Source organism: Trachinotus anak, unplaced genomic scaffold (assembly GCF_046630095.1).
Source record: "Trachinotus anak isolate AG129_WGS33_773 ecotype Australia unplaced genomic scaffold, CSIRO_AGI_Tana_v1 ptg000021l, whole genome shotgun sequence".
NCBI lineage: Eukaryota > Metazoa > Chordata > Actinopteri > Carangiformes > Carangidae > Trachinotus > Trachinotus anak.
Window position 1 is genome coordinate 22,920,201 of NW_027273872.1, and position 17,953 is coordinate 22,938,153.

The 17,953-nt window shown below is 39.9% G+C and overlaps 2 protein-coding genes across 6 annotated transcripts in view; one reads left to right on the forward strand and one right to left on the reverse strand.

Annotated features, from left to right (window-relative positions):
* myot (myotilin) overlaps positions 1 to 17,953 on the reverse strand; it is a 45,132-nt gene that overhangs the window by 17,729 nt on the left and 9,450 nt on the right. For 2 of the 4 annotated variants that reach the window (XM_071457780.1, XM_071457777.1), the window contains exons 1-8: positions 9,729 to 9,914; positions 6,731 to 6,782; positions 6,399 to 6,582; positions 6,140 to 6,202; positions 5,800 to 5,941; positions 5,391 to 5,414; positions 4,615 to 4,734; positions 4,276 to 4,480 (exon numbers count right to left, since the gene is read on the reverse strand). In XM_071457780.1, the coding sequence (XP_071313881.1) occupies positions 4,276 to 4,480; positions 4,615 to 4,734; positions 5,391 to 5,414; positions 5,800 to 5,941; positions 6,140 to 6,202; positions 6,399 to 6,582; positions 6,731 to 6,738 (746 nt within the window). In that variant the 5' untranslated portion in view covers positions 6,739 to 6,782; positions 9,729 to 9,914. Of the gene's footprint in view, positions 1 to 4,275; positions 4,481 to 4,614; positions 4,735 to 5,390; positions 5,415 to 5,799; positions 5,942 to 6,139; positions 6,203 to 6,398; positions 6,583 to 6,730; positions 6,783 to 9,728; positions 9,924 to 17,953 lie in introns of those variants that run through there. The other 2 variants (XM_071457779.1, XM_071457778.1) reach the window with 2 other exon arrangements.
* Positions 10,177 to 15,174, forward strand: LOC139605900 (putative leucine-rich repeat-containing protein DDB_G0290503). 2 transcript variants are annotated; one of them, XM_071457772.1, is made up of 2 exons: positions 10,177 to 11,278; positions 11,465 to 15,174. In XM_071457772.1, exons 1-2 carry the CDS (start codon positions 10,326 to 10,328, stop codon positions 14,793 to 14,795), a joined length of 4,284 nt encoding a protein of 1,427 aa, XP_071313873.1. In that variant the 5' UTR covers positions 10,177 to 10,325; the 3' UTR covers positions 14,796 to 15,174. The 2 variants fall into 2 exon arrangements, with proteins under 2 accessions (XP_071313873.1, XP_071313872.1); XM_071457771.1 differs by having other exon boundaries at positions 10,177 to 15,172.

Below are 17,953 nucleotides of genomic sequence, written 5' to 3' on the forward strand. Positions count from 1 at the left end.
TGGTCACAAACGCTGCCGTTCTGCCTCTCTCCTCCCCGGGCTGAACATCGACAGCAGCCGTAAGTTCAGTAAAATGATGTTGACAAATTATATTCCTGTCGTGAACTGCATCCCCTATGGCACGAATTCTTCTTTTAAAATGGTGTGTTTCTCAAACATAGTTAGCCGGCTGCTAACGGTGCGCTCACACCAAACGCGATGGACGCGATGAACCCACAAGTTTCCATTCAAAGTCAATGTAAATGGCGCGAGGACACGCGTGCTGCGTCATCGCGTGTCCTCGCGCGAAGTTGAAAAATTTGAACTTTTCAAGCGACATCGCGTGACGCTGTGCCGCGACATCCAATCAGCGTTGATGTCCAAACCACGCCACCGACGTAGTTACGTCAGACGCACATTTCAAAAAATGGAGGAGAAAATTATTGTGGCTGTCTGTGGACACCATGGATGTATTATAAGACCTTATTCTTATAATACATCCACGGTGGACACACGGAGCTATACGACACAACGTCCCACTTTCACCGGGACAGAACAAAAGAGATAATGCCTGAAGAAGGTTAGCAAGGAGGTACAGCTGGACTGTGGGCGTCTTAATTAAATCAGACGCCCACAGCAGATAAAGCGCAGCCACGGTTGTTAGCTCAGCCATGGTTGACGAGAGAAAGAAATAAAACAGCGGGATGTGAAGAAAATAGCGGGAGGTGGGTCGCGTCATCGCGCGATGAAGCGATGAACGCAGGTAACACACAGCTGGCTAGCTAACTAGCCACTGTAGCTCATTAGCGTTAGCCACGTTAGCTAACAGTATTCGATATTGTTGGTAAATTAAACTCGTGGACTGGGTATCATGCTATTTTGGGGGTGTAATGAAAAACTGTTTGTAAGGAGAGCATAAATGTGGGATCATTTGCCCCAACAGTTAGATAACTAGCACAACTGGCGCCTTAGCTCCTTAATATTAGCCGTGTTCGTTAAACTTTTTGTCTTGGCTTTCTCATACCGGTACATAGTTTTTTTTTTTTTCAGGATTGCTTTTTGACATATAGATACTATTATGCACTTGCACAGTATTTGGTGAATTATTTGCTAAATCATGATATAATATAGAAGACAAGCAAAGGATGTAAATAAGTGTAAGATTGTATGATATTAATTTAATGTAAATGCTTAGTTGCAGTGATCATTTGTCTGTACTTGTGAATTCGCACTGTTTCTGCTTAGAGGTAATAAAAAATAATAAATCAGTGGCTTGTTAAAGACTGATGTCACCATCTTGACCATTCCAGCTGCCCTCATATGTGTCTGACTTCCCCTTTTCACCTCGTTTAATGCTCTTTAGAGGGTAGATAACAATGAACACTTTACAATTCTGTAATGTTTAGCTGTGCACTAATGGTCTCTGTGTCTTTGTCTCCTGCGGGGGTGACAAATTTGTGGTCAGTTGACCAAGTCTGTGTTGAAGGTCAATGGATTTGAAGACTTCATACCATCGTTCGTCGGTGAGCTGTGGATATGAATGACGGAGGTTTTCCAGTGCCAGAGATTTCCCCAACTCACAAAAAGTGGCTGACACATCTATCAGGGTGTCTGCAGGGTTTTAAAAAGTCTTAAAAGGTATTAAAATGTATTATCATTTTATGAGGTATTAAATTTTAGATTTTTTTTTTCAAACTATGAGTTGTACATTTGTGTTTAAAAGTTTATCTGCTAAAGTTTGCGTAAGTTTATTTAAATGTGGGATTAGGCTCATTCATTCTAGTTAGGCGATACCTACGATACTAACGTCATATTCAGTGGTCGTTGAACTGGATACTGGCTGGCTTGTCAAACTCCTCAGGTTTATTTGCTTAGGCCTATCTTAAATGCTCAGACAACCAAATGTATCTTCGTCATGGGCAAATGCAAATTCTCAGACAACTGGCTAGAGGACCCGGCGTTTGAAAACTGGCTCAGGCCTGTAGTAGGGAATAAAAACATCAATATCAGCTGGATGGGGGTTAACGCTCTCCGCATATGCAAAGCACTAGCCATAAATCTGGAAGACGCGGACGCGGAGAGCAATTATCAATCTCTACTTTCTGTGCTGCTGCTAGCGTTACATCACCACAAACCAGTGCCATCGTTCAAACCAACGCTACGGCTACATCGACGGCAGATCCCCGGTGACTACGGGCACCACACCAACACTGGTGCAGAGGTTCTGTGGTGTCTAGACACTGGTATTAAACAGGTTCAAGTCCATTCACTGGTTGGAATGGCATAACCAGCTCATGTAGGGAATGCCAGTTTGTTGGAACTTATCCTTTTATTGAACATTTTATATAATCTATTATTTTTTTATTCAAGAAGTTAAAAAAATGCAAGATGTGTTCAAAATCACTGAGTCTCTAAATCTATTCTGTTAACCCATGTTCCCTATCTAAATTCTGTTGTATTGACCCAGAGTGTGTAGTTTTATAAATCTCAAAATCAGTGTTAGAAAAGTTGCCGATTAAAACAGTTGCAACTCAATGTCATGTTGGTTTTAAAAAATATTGAGAAGGTATTAAAAAAGGTATTAAATTTAACTTCAGGATTTCTGTATATACCCTGTCAAAGAGGACCCACAGCAGCTGTTTGTTATTGACAAGGTATTCTGTCCCACATTCTGTAATTATTTTGGATTTTATGTTGCCTTTTAGAATTAGTGAGACATCGAATTTTTGTTGTGAGGCTCCAAATTTATGTCACAAGAACGACTACCTTACTCGGAGTGATCTCCAAAATCAAGTGAATCTGGCCCAGCAAATTGACCTATAACCCAAAACTGAAATTTTTAAGGATGTACAGCAAAACAGGTTTATTTGTGAATTACCTTTTTGTTTTTTTCTGTATATGTATAGAATGTTGTGACAATATAGTTGTATAAATTCTGCAGAACAAAACGATATCAAACATTTGGCTACATAGCAATTCCAGCTGTATCTATTCTAGATAAGTAAAAGAGTGAAATTGCAAAAAATAGGCTTGGACCCATTAAGTTAATGCTATTTTATACTAGATACCATTATATTTTTCATGTTAAATGTCTGTAAATGGGAAAAAATTCTACTTCATTTTAACCCGTCTCTGACAAAGCAGTGTAAGACCTTTTTTTTAAAATTACATTTCACAGAAACCAGTGTATGCCACACCAACAATTGTCCTGAGAGACGTCAGGAACAAATGCCCACTGCAGAGCAGTGCCATCACTGTGAAGATGGATGACACAGAGATGATCCTTGATGATGGCAGTGTGGACATCTCCCTTGCCCTGGCCGTTGCCTTTTCCCTTTACCACGTCTTCCAAGTGGAGTATCCCAGAAACTTGAGAAAGACTGTGTCCTCTCTGGAAGCCTTGGTTTTCAAAATCAAGGACCATGCTCCTATTGCAGTACAAAGGTTTTATAACTCAGTGTAAGAGCGGGTCTGACTGGTTTATTTTTATTTTTTTATTTCTGGTTTATTTTGTGATTCTGTGTGGTTTTGGCAGTTACTCTGTGGTTTGCTTGTATAGTTGATTCTGCGTGGTTCAACCTGGCACTAAAGGGATGAATTTTATTGTTGCTGTTTAAGAAAAATATAAAATAAATATATATGAGTAATTATGAATATAAAAAATGTTGTTAAAATATATTTTATTGAAATATAAAATTCATGTATTGCAAAGAACTGCATATGTGTCTTTCTTCTCTAGCAGCACAGCACATCAAGCTATTGTAGGCTACACTTCAATTGGTTCTTCAGAGAATCCCTCGATTCTCGGTTCTTTAAAAAACTTGATAATAGGGCGGCCCGGTAGTCGAGTGGTTAGGGCACGTACCATGTTGAGCGTAAGACGCTCTTGGCAGGCAGTCGCTGGTTTGACTCCCGACCGGTCCGACTCTTTCCTGCATGTCATTCCCCTCTCTCTACCCCCTTTCCTGTCAGTCTCCACTTGTCTATAATAAAGGCATAAAAAGCCCAAAAAAAAAAAACAAAAAAAACTTGATAATAAAGGGTTCTTTGCAGAACCAATAGGTAATAGGTTCCTCGTAGAACCTAAGAAGGTTCCCCTATGGCATGACTGTGAAGAACCACTTTTGGTTCTAACTTGAACCTTTATTTCATACACAAGAAATTGCACCATAAACGAAGAAGCATCATCATGGGTTTAAAATATTGGTGTGTGCATAAACACCAAGGTCATTGTTATGTAATATTTATAGATACTGTGACTGATGTGTGTGTGCATGCGTGCCATCATGTACTCACTCTGCAACAGGGATATTATCTTCTAGAGGGCTGTCAGGCCACTCAGGTGGGGGGAGGTTCATAGAGTCAGGCAGAAGACAAGGAAAGTCCTCCATGTTCTTTCTGGAGCAGGAAGTCTCCTGATGAAACACTGCTTCGTCTTCCTGTTTGAGAGAAACAGTTTCCTGCTGACGAATGGCCTCGATCTCTAGCTGCTCCTCCAGGTCTGCACGGAGGGGTGCAAAGTATGAGATGAGTGACTTCTAAAAATAAGACTGATGTATTTCATTGTGCTGTATTGTGTATTGCAATGCACCTCGCTAAATACAAATTACTGTAATAGATAGATGGACATCTCACCACTGTAAACTTCCAGTATGGCTGAGCAGGAAACCGTGCCAAAGGTGTTGTGGGCCACACATTTAAACAGGCCCGAGTCTTCTGGAAATGCCTCAGTGATCACCAGTGTACACAGCTCCTCTGCAGAGGTCAACACAAGAACATTAACACAAAACATACTGAGTGGAGTTGAGTACTCACCCCCAGACTGGCTGTCTGGATAAATGTTTGCATCTGGTGTCATAGAGGCTTCGCAGCCCTCAAGAGCAAAAACACAAATTGTATCTTAAAATCAATGTGAAGTGTTCAACCAGTGTTTACTTTGTCCTTTATTCCTTGAAACACTTCACTAACAAGCTGTTACAAAATCTTTTATGATTACATATTTTCAATATGTCCCTCCCGCTTCCACATGGAGCTGCTAGTGTGCTGACTTTCAGTGTTCTTATTAATGTTAATATCATATTGCATTGCAAAACCACGTTTTTATTTACACCAGTGTTGCAGTTTGGCTTCTGTTCTGTTAAATCACCATTAAGTTATCGCCTTAGTGTACACATGGGTTGGGAGTAGTGATTTCTCTCAGAATCTTAAAAGGTGTGATGGTGATTGTATTTTACAACAAAAAAATACAACCCAAAATTAGAGACAAGCAATAATAAAGATTTTTTTTTCTTTTTTCTTATCCCTTTAATCATCTTGTGACACCTGATTTATCTTGAGACCAATTAGAGGTTCTCCACCCCCACATTGGGAACCACTCAGCCAGTGATGTAAAACTAATATTGTGCACTTACCTGGTACTGATGCAGAACTGGCCTCTGGGAAAACAAGGAAAGAGAAAAGTTATATTTATATAACTTTAATATATATATTAATTTGGAAATTAAATAAAGCTTTATATTTAACCAATTTTTAGCTGCTGCTGTAAAAATTTAAGACATAAAGTCTAAGTCAAAATGTGACATTGTAATAAGGGGGGGTCTGTATTATTATTTGATCAGTGAGTCTTTAATGACTGACCCTAATTTTCTGGGATTATATTCTTCAGAATGGTGTTTCAAATCATAAATTCCACTTTCAGACATTATCAAAGTCAGTGCTGTGTTGCAATACTGCAACCTGAGTCTGAATCTCAAATTTATTGCTAATGTCCAAGTCATTTGACTCTAGCCCACTGCAAAACACATACAAACACACGCTTACTCTTGCGTAGTATCCTAAAATCATCTGAGTCCAGTATTTTCTCATCCTCTCTGTACCACATGACCTGCAGGGGTGGAGTTCCCCTCAGTCTGCACTCCAGTACGACCAACTGGCCCTTCACTGTGGACACATCATGGAGACACTACGGGATGATGAAGATGATGATGATGATGATGAACAGGTGAACAGATGAGGATACAGACACACAGAGATTAGAAGAAGAGAATGGAGAAGAAAGACTGACATCAGATTCATACAGAAACACTGTCTTTAATAAAACATTTGTCTGATTTCCTTTTACTCTGCTCAATAAAAATACATAAATGTAAGAATATTCTACCTTAACAAATGTAGGAGCCACTCCATTCCCTGAATACTGTTGATTGTAGATGGGACTCTGAGTCTGGACACAGAAAGAATACATTTCCTTTAATTTCTTTAATAATTATTTAATCTATTTGGTTATTTGCATAATAGTATGCATCTGCAACATTAAAGGGAAAAAAGTTACATTTGCAAATTTAAACATAATTATATGATATAGTTTACACAAGTTTGTTTATCAAATGAGCTGATTTATCATAATGAGGCGTAATTACCCTCTGAGGGCTGACACACAACGGCTGCACCAGGCTGGAGTGTCTCTGAGCAAGGAGGTTGGAGGAGGTAGAGGAGGAGCTGGAGGAGCAGGAGATTTGCTCTCGAGATGAAGATGCAGAGGAGGAGGAGGAGGAGGAGATGGTCAGAGAGATGGTGCTGGTCTTCTTCTGCACCCTCTGGACGCTACACAGTCATACACACACAGTGATACAGATCAACAGTGAAATCATTCTATGTGCTTATGTTTTTGATTGTGTGTGTGTGTGTGTGTGTGCAGTATATGTGTGTGACAGTGTGTGTGTGTACAGTGTGTGTGTGCAGTCAGACTTACTGTGCCATGTTTCAGGCGTTCCAGGAGGAAGTGACAGAGGCTGGTATTCTCCCTACAAAGACAAGAGCAGAGTGTTAGACATCTTACTCTCACTCATAGTGCAGCTTTTTTCAGCATTGTAGAGGCTTGTGACTGCCAACACCCAGGTGGAAGTCTGTTGTACGACATGAATAATAATAAGGGTTTTCAGAGCATGCATGGTCAGCAAAAACCTTCCCTGGATACATAAAGTTTTCAGAGGTGTTGGCAATGTTGGAAAACAGCAGCTGGATGAGCCAACAGTGTATGTACAGTGCGTCAGGAAAGTATTCACAGTGCTTCACTTTTCCCACATTTTGTTATGTTACAGCCTTATTCCAAAATGGATTAAATTCATTTTTTAATTCAAAATTATACACACAATACCCCATAATGACAAAGTGAAAAAAGTTTGCTTGAAATTTTTGCAAATATATTAAAAATAAAAAAACAAAAAAATCACATGTACAGAAGTATTCACAGCCTTTGCCATGACACTCAAAATTGAGCTCAGGTGCATCCTGTTTCCACTGATCATCCTTCAGATGTTTCTACAACTTGATTGGAGTCCATCTGTGGTAAATTCAGTTGATTGGGCATGATTTGGAAAGGCACACACCCGTCTATATAAGGTCCCATAGTTGACAGTGCATGTCAGAACACAAACCAAGCCATGAAGTCCAAGGAATTATCTGTAGACCTCTGAGACAGGATTGTATCCAGGCAGGATTGTATCTGGGGAAGGGTACAGAAAAATTCCTGCAGCATTGAAGGTCCCAGTGAGCACAGTGGCCTCCATCATTCGTAAATAAACACATGACACAGGTTAGAAGCTTATAATAATAATTAACTTAATTTGTACAGCACCTTTCATACAAGAAATGCAACTCTGTGCTTTACAATGTAGAAATTGCATGCACCAAGTGCATCACATGAAAATACATTAAATGAATGTCAAAAACATTAATATAAAAAGAGACAGCCTACTATATATAAGTTAAAAATTGATTATATAGAATGCATAAAATAAGTAAAACATCAATATAACAGCATTAAAAAGAAGTGCTGAACAGTGTATATGTCTGGCAGTCATTATGATTTCAATACTCCTGTAAAATGTGCCAATATTTTTTTCTTGTTACAAAATTTGTGGTTTTCTCTTCATTATCTATTTTCTCATTTCATTCTGTACTAAACTCTAATTTGTTAAAGTATTTGTATATTGTCATAAGTGGGCTTTAAAACTAAGAAAGGCTTTGAATAGGACTTTGCAACATGCTCAACCAACCTGTGTGTTTTACAGGCAATGAGATGTCATGACTGTGCGCTGACCATTACACCTGTGTTTTGATAGCTCCATGACTTAAGTTGTCCTGCAGCCAAATTTCCTGCGTAAAGCATCACGTTCCACTATGTGCTACTTCACTATGTAAGATTAGCATTGTTTTAGTCTGCTAAACTACCATACATGAAAATATTTGAAGGACAGAAAAATATTGTTTAACAATTAACTCAATACCATGGTATTAGAAGAAATCAGTCGCTGATAGAATTTGCCTTTTTTATCCCATGTACTTATTTTCAGTCTCCTCTTCTTGCTGGTATCATATTGTATCATGTACAATATGCAATGTATAGAAGAACATTGTCTTGTAGGGGCTTTTCATTTATTACACTGAGTTCATACACAACAGTCCTCAACTGAAGCAGACATTCATGCATGTACTCTGACAGCTGGTTTATGTATGTAATTAACTCTGATGTCTTAACTGAAGTGTTTGTCTGTTACTGTAATTTGAAAGGTAAGTGCACTGTGAAAACTGAAGGACCAGTGCGAACAGAACTAAGACGACATGAAAGGAGCAGCATATTTGGTCCCATTCATCCGGTTGAGGAGAAAGGAGACTGCATGGACATCCTTAGTTCTCAAGTTGGTTGTGATGATGTGAAGATGCCAGACCAACACATCCAGTTCAGCTTCTTCTGATGAAAATGACATCTACTATTCTGTGTCTGTGGCATTCACAGGTTCAGTGTCTTACTTTGACTTCACTCTGCTCTTGTTGATAGGCGATGGTAGTAACATTTTTGAAAACAGTATTTGTAATTAAATTGTGATTAAATGATGGATCAACTCCATCACAGTCACCACCTCTACAGGTGAAAGTATTTACCAATTTAACATCAAAACAGTGGAAACAGATGGAGCTGGCCAACCTGCAGTTCCCCCCAGAGCAAAACATGACACCTGTAACAGGGTGTTACCACTTTTGAATAAAATAAAATAAATAAAAACCCTTATGTGTACTGAAGATTCGACAGTTTGATTTCAAAGCAGTTGTCAGTGTTTGAGCATTGATGAGCATGATTTCAGTGTCATTAAAATTGGTAATTACACAAGACACATAAGGAAAACACACACTCTTAATATCTATCTCTAGGTCCTTAATTGTCAATATAGGACAGCAACATTTAACATTTCTATTATTCATGATGTTGATTATAGCTAACATAGAAATAACCTTGTAATTACATACAAACTCTGGGATATCCTCCATCAGTGTATTCTCCTAGGATTGCAATACTGTGCATGTTGCTATTGATCCAATTTATACCAGATATGCTCCATAAAAACCATCACCAGACTTCAACCAGGAGCTCATTTATTTCTTTATTATATATTAAAAACTATGTTCATTTCAACAATTTATGACACTGGAAACGTGTATAAAAAAGGAGAAGAAAGAAAATATTAATTTTAAAAATCAGTATTGTATTTTAACAGTGTAGCCTACTAATGTGAGCACCCGGCTCCCGTGATGTGCTGCTGCTACATTAGCCTAAACAAGCTAACATTAGCCATTGTGGATGTTGAACGTGGAGCGTTGTTGTTGTTGTTACAACCAGCGGTAACATCTCCAGACACGAACATGTTGACGACATGTTGTTAAGATAAAGTCAACAACTGAAACGCACTCACCCTGAACCGTGTACCGACCTGGATGTGTGTCTAAGCTGAGAAAAGTCTGACTTTGCACACGCCGTTTGCATACTGGCTTCTGGTCGTCCACAACTTGTCCCCGATGATACACGATGATAAAAGACATACAGCAGGTGTTTTGTTTCTTCGGTTCTGTGAGCAGCCCTGAGTGCGCCACAGGTTCTGTGTAGCAGGCTCACAGTTTGGGGGGGGGGGTCTAAAGCCTTGTCAAAAGGTTATCCTTTTGCTCGTCACAGGTCTGGATTCATTTTGTTATCTAGGTAACGCGCCATTAAATCATGACGTCACATAAACTATGATGTCATAATGAACACAGATGAATGTCGAAAATAAAGATCACATAAACTGTGATGTCATCTGTGACATAACAGTGACACAGACTTTGATGTGATGTAACATCATCACATTTATGGCACATAAAAGCCAATCTCCATTCTACATTAAGTAGTACAGAGGAAGGACACAGTAGCCATACAATACACAATATAGCCTGAAATATACATTGTGTTATATACAAAACACAGTTCAAAGTTGATACAGACAATTTGTATTGACAGAAAGCAAAAAAAAAAAAAAATGAGTCAGATGGAGGAGTCTGTCAGTCTCAGTGCACTGAGGGATGAAAGTGAAGCCCTTCGTCAAGACAACGAGGCCCTTAAGAATATCATTGAAGGGCTTCGCAAAAAAATTGAGTGTTGCCGTGGCAAGAAAAAAAGGATTCTCCTGATAGAAAATGAGACCCTGGAACAAAAGCTCCAGAGGGTCAACGATACATTGTATAATAGAGAAGAAGCCATCAAACAAAAGGATGAGGCGCTTCAAGAACAAGCTCAACAGCTTGAAAAGGTTCAGCAAGAACTCAAAGACTTTAAAAGCACCCATAATGCGACCAATGAAAGACACAACTCTGTAAGACTAAAAAACATGACCCTGGAACGAAAAGTCAAAGAGCTGAACAAAAGGTTGTGTGATGAACAAGAGCGTGTGAGGCGTTTTCGAGAGCCTATGAGACCAGAAGTACAGACACTCAAAAATGTTATGCAGGACCCCCAAACCTTTGAAGACAGATGGCCTTTATTGGGACAACAAGGAACATCTACAGGACCCTGTAACAGGGTCTTGGTACAAGAACTTCAGGACGTCAACAAAAGGTTGCATGATGGAGAAGAAGCCATCAGACAAAAAGACAAGGCCCTTCGAGAACAAGCAGAGGAGCTCAAAAATGTTCAGCAAGAACTCAAAGACTTTAAAAGCACTTATAATGTGATGGAGCAAGAAAACACATCTATAAAAGATCATCGCAGGGCCTTGGAAGAAGAACTTCAGGACGTCAACAAAAGGTTACGTGATGGAGAAGAAGTGATTAGACAAAAAGACAAGGCCCTTCAAGAAAGGACACAGGAGCTCAAAAGTGTTCAGCAAGAACTCGAAGACTTTGAACACTTATATAATGTGATGGAGCAAGAAAACACATCTATAAAAGATCATCGCAGGGCCTTGGAAGAAGAACTTCAGGACGTCAACAAAAGGTTACGTGATGGAGAAGAAGTGATTAGACAAAAAGACAAGGCCCTTCAAGAAAGGGCACAGGAGCTCAAAAGTATTCAGCAAGAACTCGAAGACTTTGAACACCTATATAATGTGATGGAGCAAGAAAACACATCTATAAAAGATCATACCAGGGCCTTGGAAGAAGAACTTCAGGACTTCAAAAGGTTACATGATGGAGAAGAAGTGATTAGACAAAAAGATGAGGCCCTTCAAGAAAGGGCACAGGAGCTCAAAAGTGTTCAGCAAGAACTCACAGACTTTAAAAGCACTTTTAATGTAACGAGCCAAGAAAACACCTCTGTGACACAACAAAACAAAGCCATGGAACAAGAAGTCCAAGAGCTCAACAAAAAGTTGTGTGATGAACAAGAGCTAATGAGGGATGATCGTGAGGCTCTGCAACAAGAAGTGCAGGAACTCAAAAGTATTCTGCAAGAACTCAAAGACTTTGAACACAAATATAATGTCATGGAGCAAGAAAACACATCTATAAAAGATCATACCCGGGCCTTGGAAGAAGAACTTCAGGACGTCAACAAAAGGTTGCATGATGGAGAAGAAGCCATCAGAAAGAAAGATGAGGCCCTTCAAGAAAGGGCACAGGAGCTCAAAAGTGTTCAGCAAGAACTCGAAGACTTTAAAAGCACTTATAATGTAATGAGCCAAGAAAACACCTCTGTGACACAACAAAACAAAGCCATGGAACAAGAAGTCCAAGAGCTCAACAAAAAGTTGTGTGATGAACAAGAGCTAATGAGGGATGATCGTGAGGCTCTGCAACAAGAAGTGCAGGAACTCAAAAGTATTCTGCAAGAACTCAAAGACTTTGAACACAAATATAATGTCATGGAGCAAGAAAACACATCTATAAAAGATCATACCAGAGCCATGGAAGAAGAATTTCAGGAAGTCAACAAAAGGTTGCATGATGGAGAAGAAGCCATCAGAAAGAAAGATGAGGCCCTTCAAGAAAGGGCACAGGAGCTCAAAAGTGTTCAGCTAGAACTCACAGACTTTAAAAGCACTTTTAATGTAACGAGCCAAGAAAACACCTCTGTGACACAACAAAACAAAGCCATGGAACAAGAAGTCCAAGAGCTCAACAAAAAGTTGTGTGATGAACAAACGTTAATAAGGGATGATCGTGAGGCTCTGCAACAAGAAGTGCAGGAGCTCAAAAGTATTCTGCAAGAACTCAAAGACTTTGAACACCTGTATAATGTGATGGAGCAAGAAAACACATCTATAAAAGATCATACCCAGGCCTTGGAAGAAGAACTTCAGGACGTCAACAAAAGGTTGCATGATGGAGAAGAAGCCATCAGAAAGAAAGATGAGGCCCTTCAAGAAAGGGCACAGGAGCTCAAAAGTGTTCAGCAAGAACTCGAAGACTTTAAAAGCACTTATAATGTAATGAGCCAAGAAAACACCTCTGTGAGACAACAAAACAAAGCCATGGAACAAGAAGTACAAGAGCTCAACAAAAAGTTGTGTGATGAACAAGAGCTAATGAGGGATGATCGTGAGGCTCTGCAACAAGAAGTGCAGGAGCTCAAAAGTATTCTGCAAGAACTCAAAGACTTTGAACACAAATATAATGTCATGGAGCAAGAAAACACATCTATAAAAGATCATACCAGAGCCATGGAAGAAGAATTTCAGGAAGTCAACAAAAGGTTGCATGATGGAGAAGAAGCCATCAGAAAGAAAGATGAGGCCCTTCAAGAAAGGGCACAGGAGCTCAAAAGTGTTCAGCAAGAACTCGAAGACTTTAAAAGCACTTATAATGTAACGAGCCAAGAAAACACCTCTGTGAGACAACAAAACAAAGCCATGGAACAAGAAGTACAAGAGCTCAACAAAAAGTTGTGTGATGAACAAACGCTAATAAGGGATGATCGTGAGGCTCTGCAACAAGAAGTGCAGGAGCTCAAAAGTATTCTGCAAGAACTCAAAGACTTTGAACACCTGTATAATGTGATGGAGCAAGAAAACACATCTATAAAAGATCATACCCGGGCCTTGGAAGAAGAACTTCAGGACGTCAACAAAAGGTTGCATGATGGAGAAGAAGCCATCAGAAAGAAAGATGAGGCCCTTCAAGAAAGGGCACAGGAGCTCAAAAGTGTTCAGCAAGAACTCGAAGACTTTAAAAGCACTTATAATGTAATGAGCCAAGAAAACACCTCTGTGAGACAACAAAACAAAGCCATGGAACAAGAAGTACAAGAGCTCAACAAAAAGTTGTGTGATGAACAAGAGCTAATGAGGGATGATCGTGAGGCTCTGCAACAAGAAGTGCAGGAGCTCAAAAGTATTCTGCAAGAACTCAAAGACTTTGAACACAAATATAATGTCATGGAGCAAGAAAACACATCTATAAAAGATCATACCAGAGCCATGGAAGAAGAATTTCAGGAAGTCAACAAAAGGTTGCATGATGGAGAAGAAGCCATCAGAAAGAAAGATGAGGCCCTTCAAGAAAGGGCACAGGAGCTCAAAAGTGTTCAGCTAGAACTCACAGACTTTAAAAGCACTTTTAATGTAACGAGCCAAGAAAACACCTCTGTGACACAACAAAACAAAGCCATGGAACAAGAAGTCCAAGAGCTCAACAAAAAGTTGTGTGATGAACAAACGCTAATAAGGGATGATCGTGAGGCTCTGCAACAAGAAGTGCAGGAGCTCAAAAGTATTCTGCAAGAACTCAAAGACTTTGAACACCTGTATAATGTGATGGAGCAAGAAAACACATCTATAAAAGATCATACCCGGGCCTTGGAAGAAGAACTTCAGGACGTCAACAAAAGGTTGCATGATGGAGAAGAAGCCATCAGAAAGAAAGATGAGGCCCTTCAAGAAAGGGCACAGGAGCTCAAAAGTGTTCAGCAAGAACTTGAAGACTTTAAAAGCACTTATAATGTAATGAGCCAAGAAAACACCTCTGTGAGACAACAAAACAAAGCCATGGAACAAGAAGTACAAGAGCTCAACAAAAAGTTGTGTGATGAACAAAAGCTAATGAGGGATGATCGTGAGGCTCTGCAACAAGAAGTGCAGGAACTCAAAAGTATTCTGCAAGAACTCAAAGACTTTGAACACAAATATAATGTGACAAAGCAAGAAAATGAGTCAATGAAAAGACAACATGAGGCCCTGGAAAAAGAACTTGAGGAGGTCACCAAAAAACTGTGCAATCAGCAAGTGGCCTTAAGAAAGAAAGATGAGGCTGTCCAAGAAAAAGCACAGGAAGTTCTTGAATTCAACTACAATGCAAATACACAAGAGAATGAGTCTTTGAAACAGCAAATTAATGCCCTGATAAAGGAGAACGACGACCTCCAGAAAGAAAACCAATCCCTTAGAGAGAGTCCCCAGCAGCAGGCGTCTAAAATCAGGACTGTGGCTGACAATTTAAATGAGGAATATATGGCCAAATTCACTGAGAGAAAGCAGAGGTGGAGTACACGTTTGTTTTTTCTCTGGTCTCCCTAACTTACAAACCCGCCTTCTCAGTCCATGAAGCTCTGTTCTCTGCTCTCTCTATTATTCTCTGTTTATTGTATGTTTGTTGTTGTTCTATGTTTGTCACTAGGAATACAATAACAATTATAGGGTTCCCCTGTACCTGTTATTGTTTATTGTATGTTTGTTGTTGTTCTATGTTTGTCACTAGGAATACAATAACAATTGCAAGATTTTCCTGTAACTGTTATTGTACTCCTAGAGACTAAAAAAAATAATAAATAAATAAAATAACTAAAATAAAATAAAATAAAATAAACATTAGTTGCAAGTGTGTGGATGAATAATAATATCTTTTGTGTGAATATTCACAATTGATGAAAGGTTTGTAGAAAAAACACTGAATTAAATAACATCCTCTCACTTTTCCCCTTCCCCTTCCGTTTTTGGCTGTGGGACCATATGTTTCCTTTTGTGTAACTCTGTCTTGAGGTGCACCCCAAAGGTCTGTCTTGATTCCTGTTTTGTTGCATTATTATATGCTTACTTTTTAGAGGTTCATTAGAATATTCAAACTACTATGAAAACTAGGCGATGCAGTTCATGAAGAAAATGGGGTGGGATTGCTGAGTATGTTTGTGCTTGTGTATGTGATACCAGTGATTGCAAGTCAATATACTTTCCACTAAAAGGATCTAAACATGATTGTGTGTGTATCTGTGTCTGGATCTGGAGTCAGTTAGAGGCATCTACTGAAATTAACTGCCAAGTGTTTCCTGAATTAATCTGCACTCATATTGCCAGTGAAAACTGCAGAAATGTGTGTAAATCCATGTGTCTTGTATGTAGTGTGAGAACAGTATGTAGCAGCACTGAAATATCAGTTAAGTGTTTGATAAGCACCACAGACATCGGAGAAGTCCTCCAATCAGCTGATTCAAATCAGCTGTTTGTGCCCCACTGCACTCAGAGGTTGCCATGTTGATTTTAATTGGTTAGTTTCTATTGAGTGAGACAGAGTCAGATGAAAGATACCCCCTGACCTCAGGCTTACCAGTAAAAGACTATAACTGCTATCACCTAAAACTATATTTTCTGAAACAGAAAACTTTGCTGAACACAGTGATATGCACTAATAGGATTGCTTTTGCAGCAATCCCACCCAATCATCTTTCCAGGGCTCCAACATACTGTGTAGTCTCAAGACCAGGATTATAAATTAGTTTTTATCTACAGTTTTTCAATTTTTATGTGAATGGTATCGTAATGTAGCTTTGTGCTGCGCCCGCCGCCAGGTTCAGTGCATTGTTCGGGCTAGTTGCGGAGGACAGAGCAAACATAGGTGGAGTTTTCCAAACTTCGAGCAGGACACGTCACTGTAAAGTGGGAAGCTCCTGCTGTGTGGAGACTGTCGTTGCCAGCAACAAAGACGCATCTTTCCAGTAGTAAGGAACAAGCGTTAGCATTAGCCCCGCTAATAAGAAGAAGTGAAGCAGCAAGAAGAGGCTCTGGCTGCCCTCAGGTACAGAGTTTACTGTCCATGCCTGTCTGGATACCTTGTTTCTGTTGGCCACGTGGGTGTTCGTCACACTGTGCACTGCACAGCTTAGCGACCGCTCGCTTTACTCAGCACAGCAACAAACCATTGACGCATGCCGCAAGCCATTGGAAATAATGAGTTTCAGAGTGCAGCAGTGCCAATCCCGCATGCTGTCTGAAAGTAGCTCGTAGTTGGCTGAGTAACCAATTTAACTGACTATTTTTGAAAAAAAAAAATCTCAGCACATGGTCCATGTACTGTAGTTTCATCAAGAAATACAGTTTGCCTAGTTGTCAAGAAGTGTTGACATTCAAATTTCCATTTTTCTTAAGTGTCTGGGTCAATTTTTAAACCAGCATGGATTATAAGTCCCTGAAGTGCTCAGAAAAAAGGAAAATTGAACACCCGTACCTGAACTGTGCAACTGTGCAAACAACTGTCTTGTAAAATAAGCTGACCAATTCACTAATCAAATCTGTAATAGACAATTGGTGCAACAAAAGAGCTAATACATGCTGAAAAATACAGGCATCAACATATGTTCAGTCGTATGTCATGTTGTAACATGACAGAAACTGAACCTTGTCAACTCCCCTTCCCTAGTCACTTCCCTCCTCATATGACTGCCACACACACACACACACACACACACACACACACGTTCAAATACAAATTTGTAAATTGCAGGGTTGTCAGACAACCTAAGGATCCTATCTATAACACTGTTTAGCCCAGTGAGTACACTTATTTATTCTGTCCCCAACAGGCAAACAAATGCATCACTTCCTATGTGCTAGGGTACTAAGTATCTCCATCATGGTCTCAGTATGTTTAGCATTAGCATTTAGCATTATGGGGTGTCATAGATCATTAAAGGTGTTTAGAGACTTTGATAGTTTCACACACAAAAGACCACACAAACCCCAGACTGCTCTATCTATGTGGCTCTATCCTGGGCCCGCAGAAGGAGCTGACAGAGGAGTCTGAGGTTCAGGTTTCCAGGCTAAATTAAACTCTGTCTCCTCCTGAGTACAGCAGAGACTCTCTGACCTCAGCTAAATATGAATGTGTCCATTAACAAGACAAACAAACACAAACAATTGTTTGTTTATATATATCTCAATCTGGCCTTGTGCATTACCAAAATTGCAGGGGCTGCATAAGGAAAAATGTATCACAACATATCATTGTAAATGAAGCATTGTGGTTATGTAACCACTAGGGCTGTGATCGATAAACCGATGCGACCAGATATTCGGTTCAACAAGTGAGAGATACGGCTGCATCGTTAGCAGCCTCCTCAATCGATATGGCGGTTCATACTCCGGTGTTCACGGACATCTTCAACACCTCACTGGAGACCTGCCACGTGCCAGCCTGCTTCAAATCCTCCACCATCATCCCTGTCCCCAAAAAACCAAGGCCCACAGGACTAAATGACTATAGACCCATTGCCCTGACCTCTGTGGTCATGAAATCATTTGAGCGCCTTGTCCTGTCCCATCTCAAATCCATCACTGACCCACTCCTGGACCCCCTGCAGTTCGCCTACAGAGCCAACAAGTCTGTAGATGACGCCGTCAACATGGCTCTCCACTTCATCCTCCAGCACCTGGACTCCTCAGGGACCTATGCCAGGATCCTGTTT

Excerpts from the sequence above, each read along its gene's own strand:
- LOC139605900 (XM_071457771.1), top strand. The coding sequence starts at position 10,326 with ATGAGTCAGATGGAGGAGTCTGTCAGTCTCAGTGCACTGAGGGATGAA.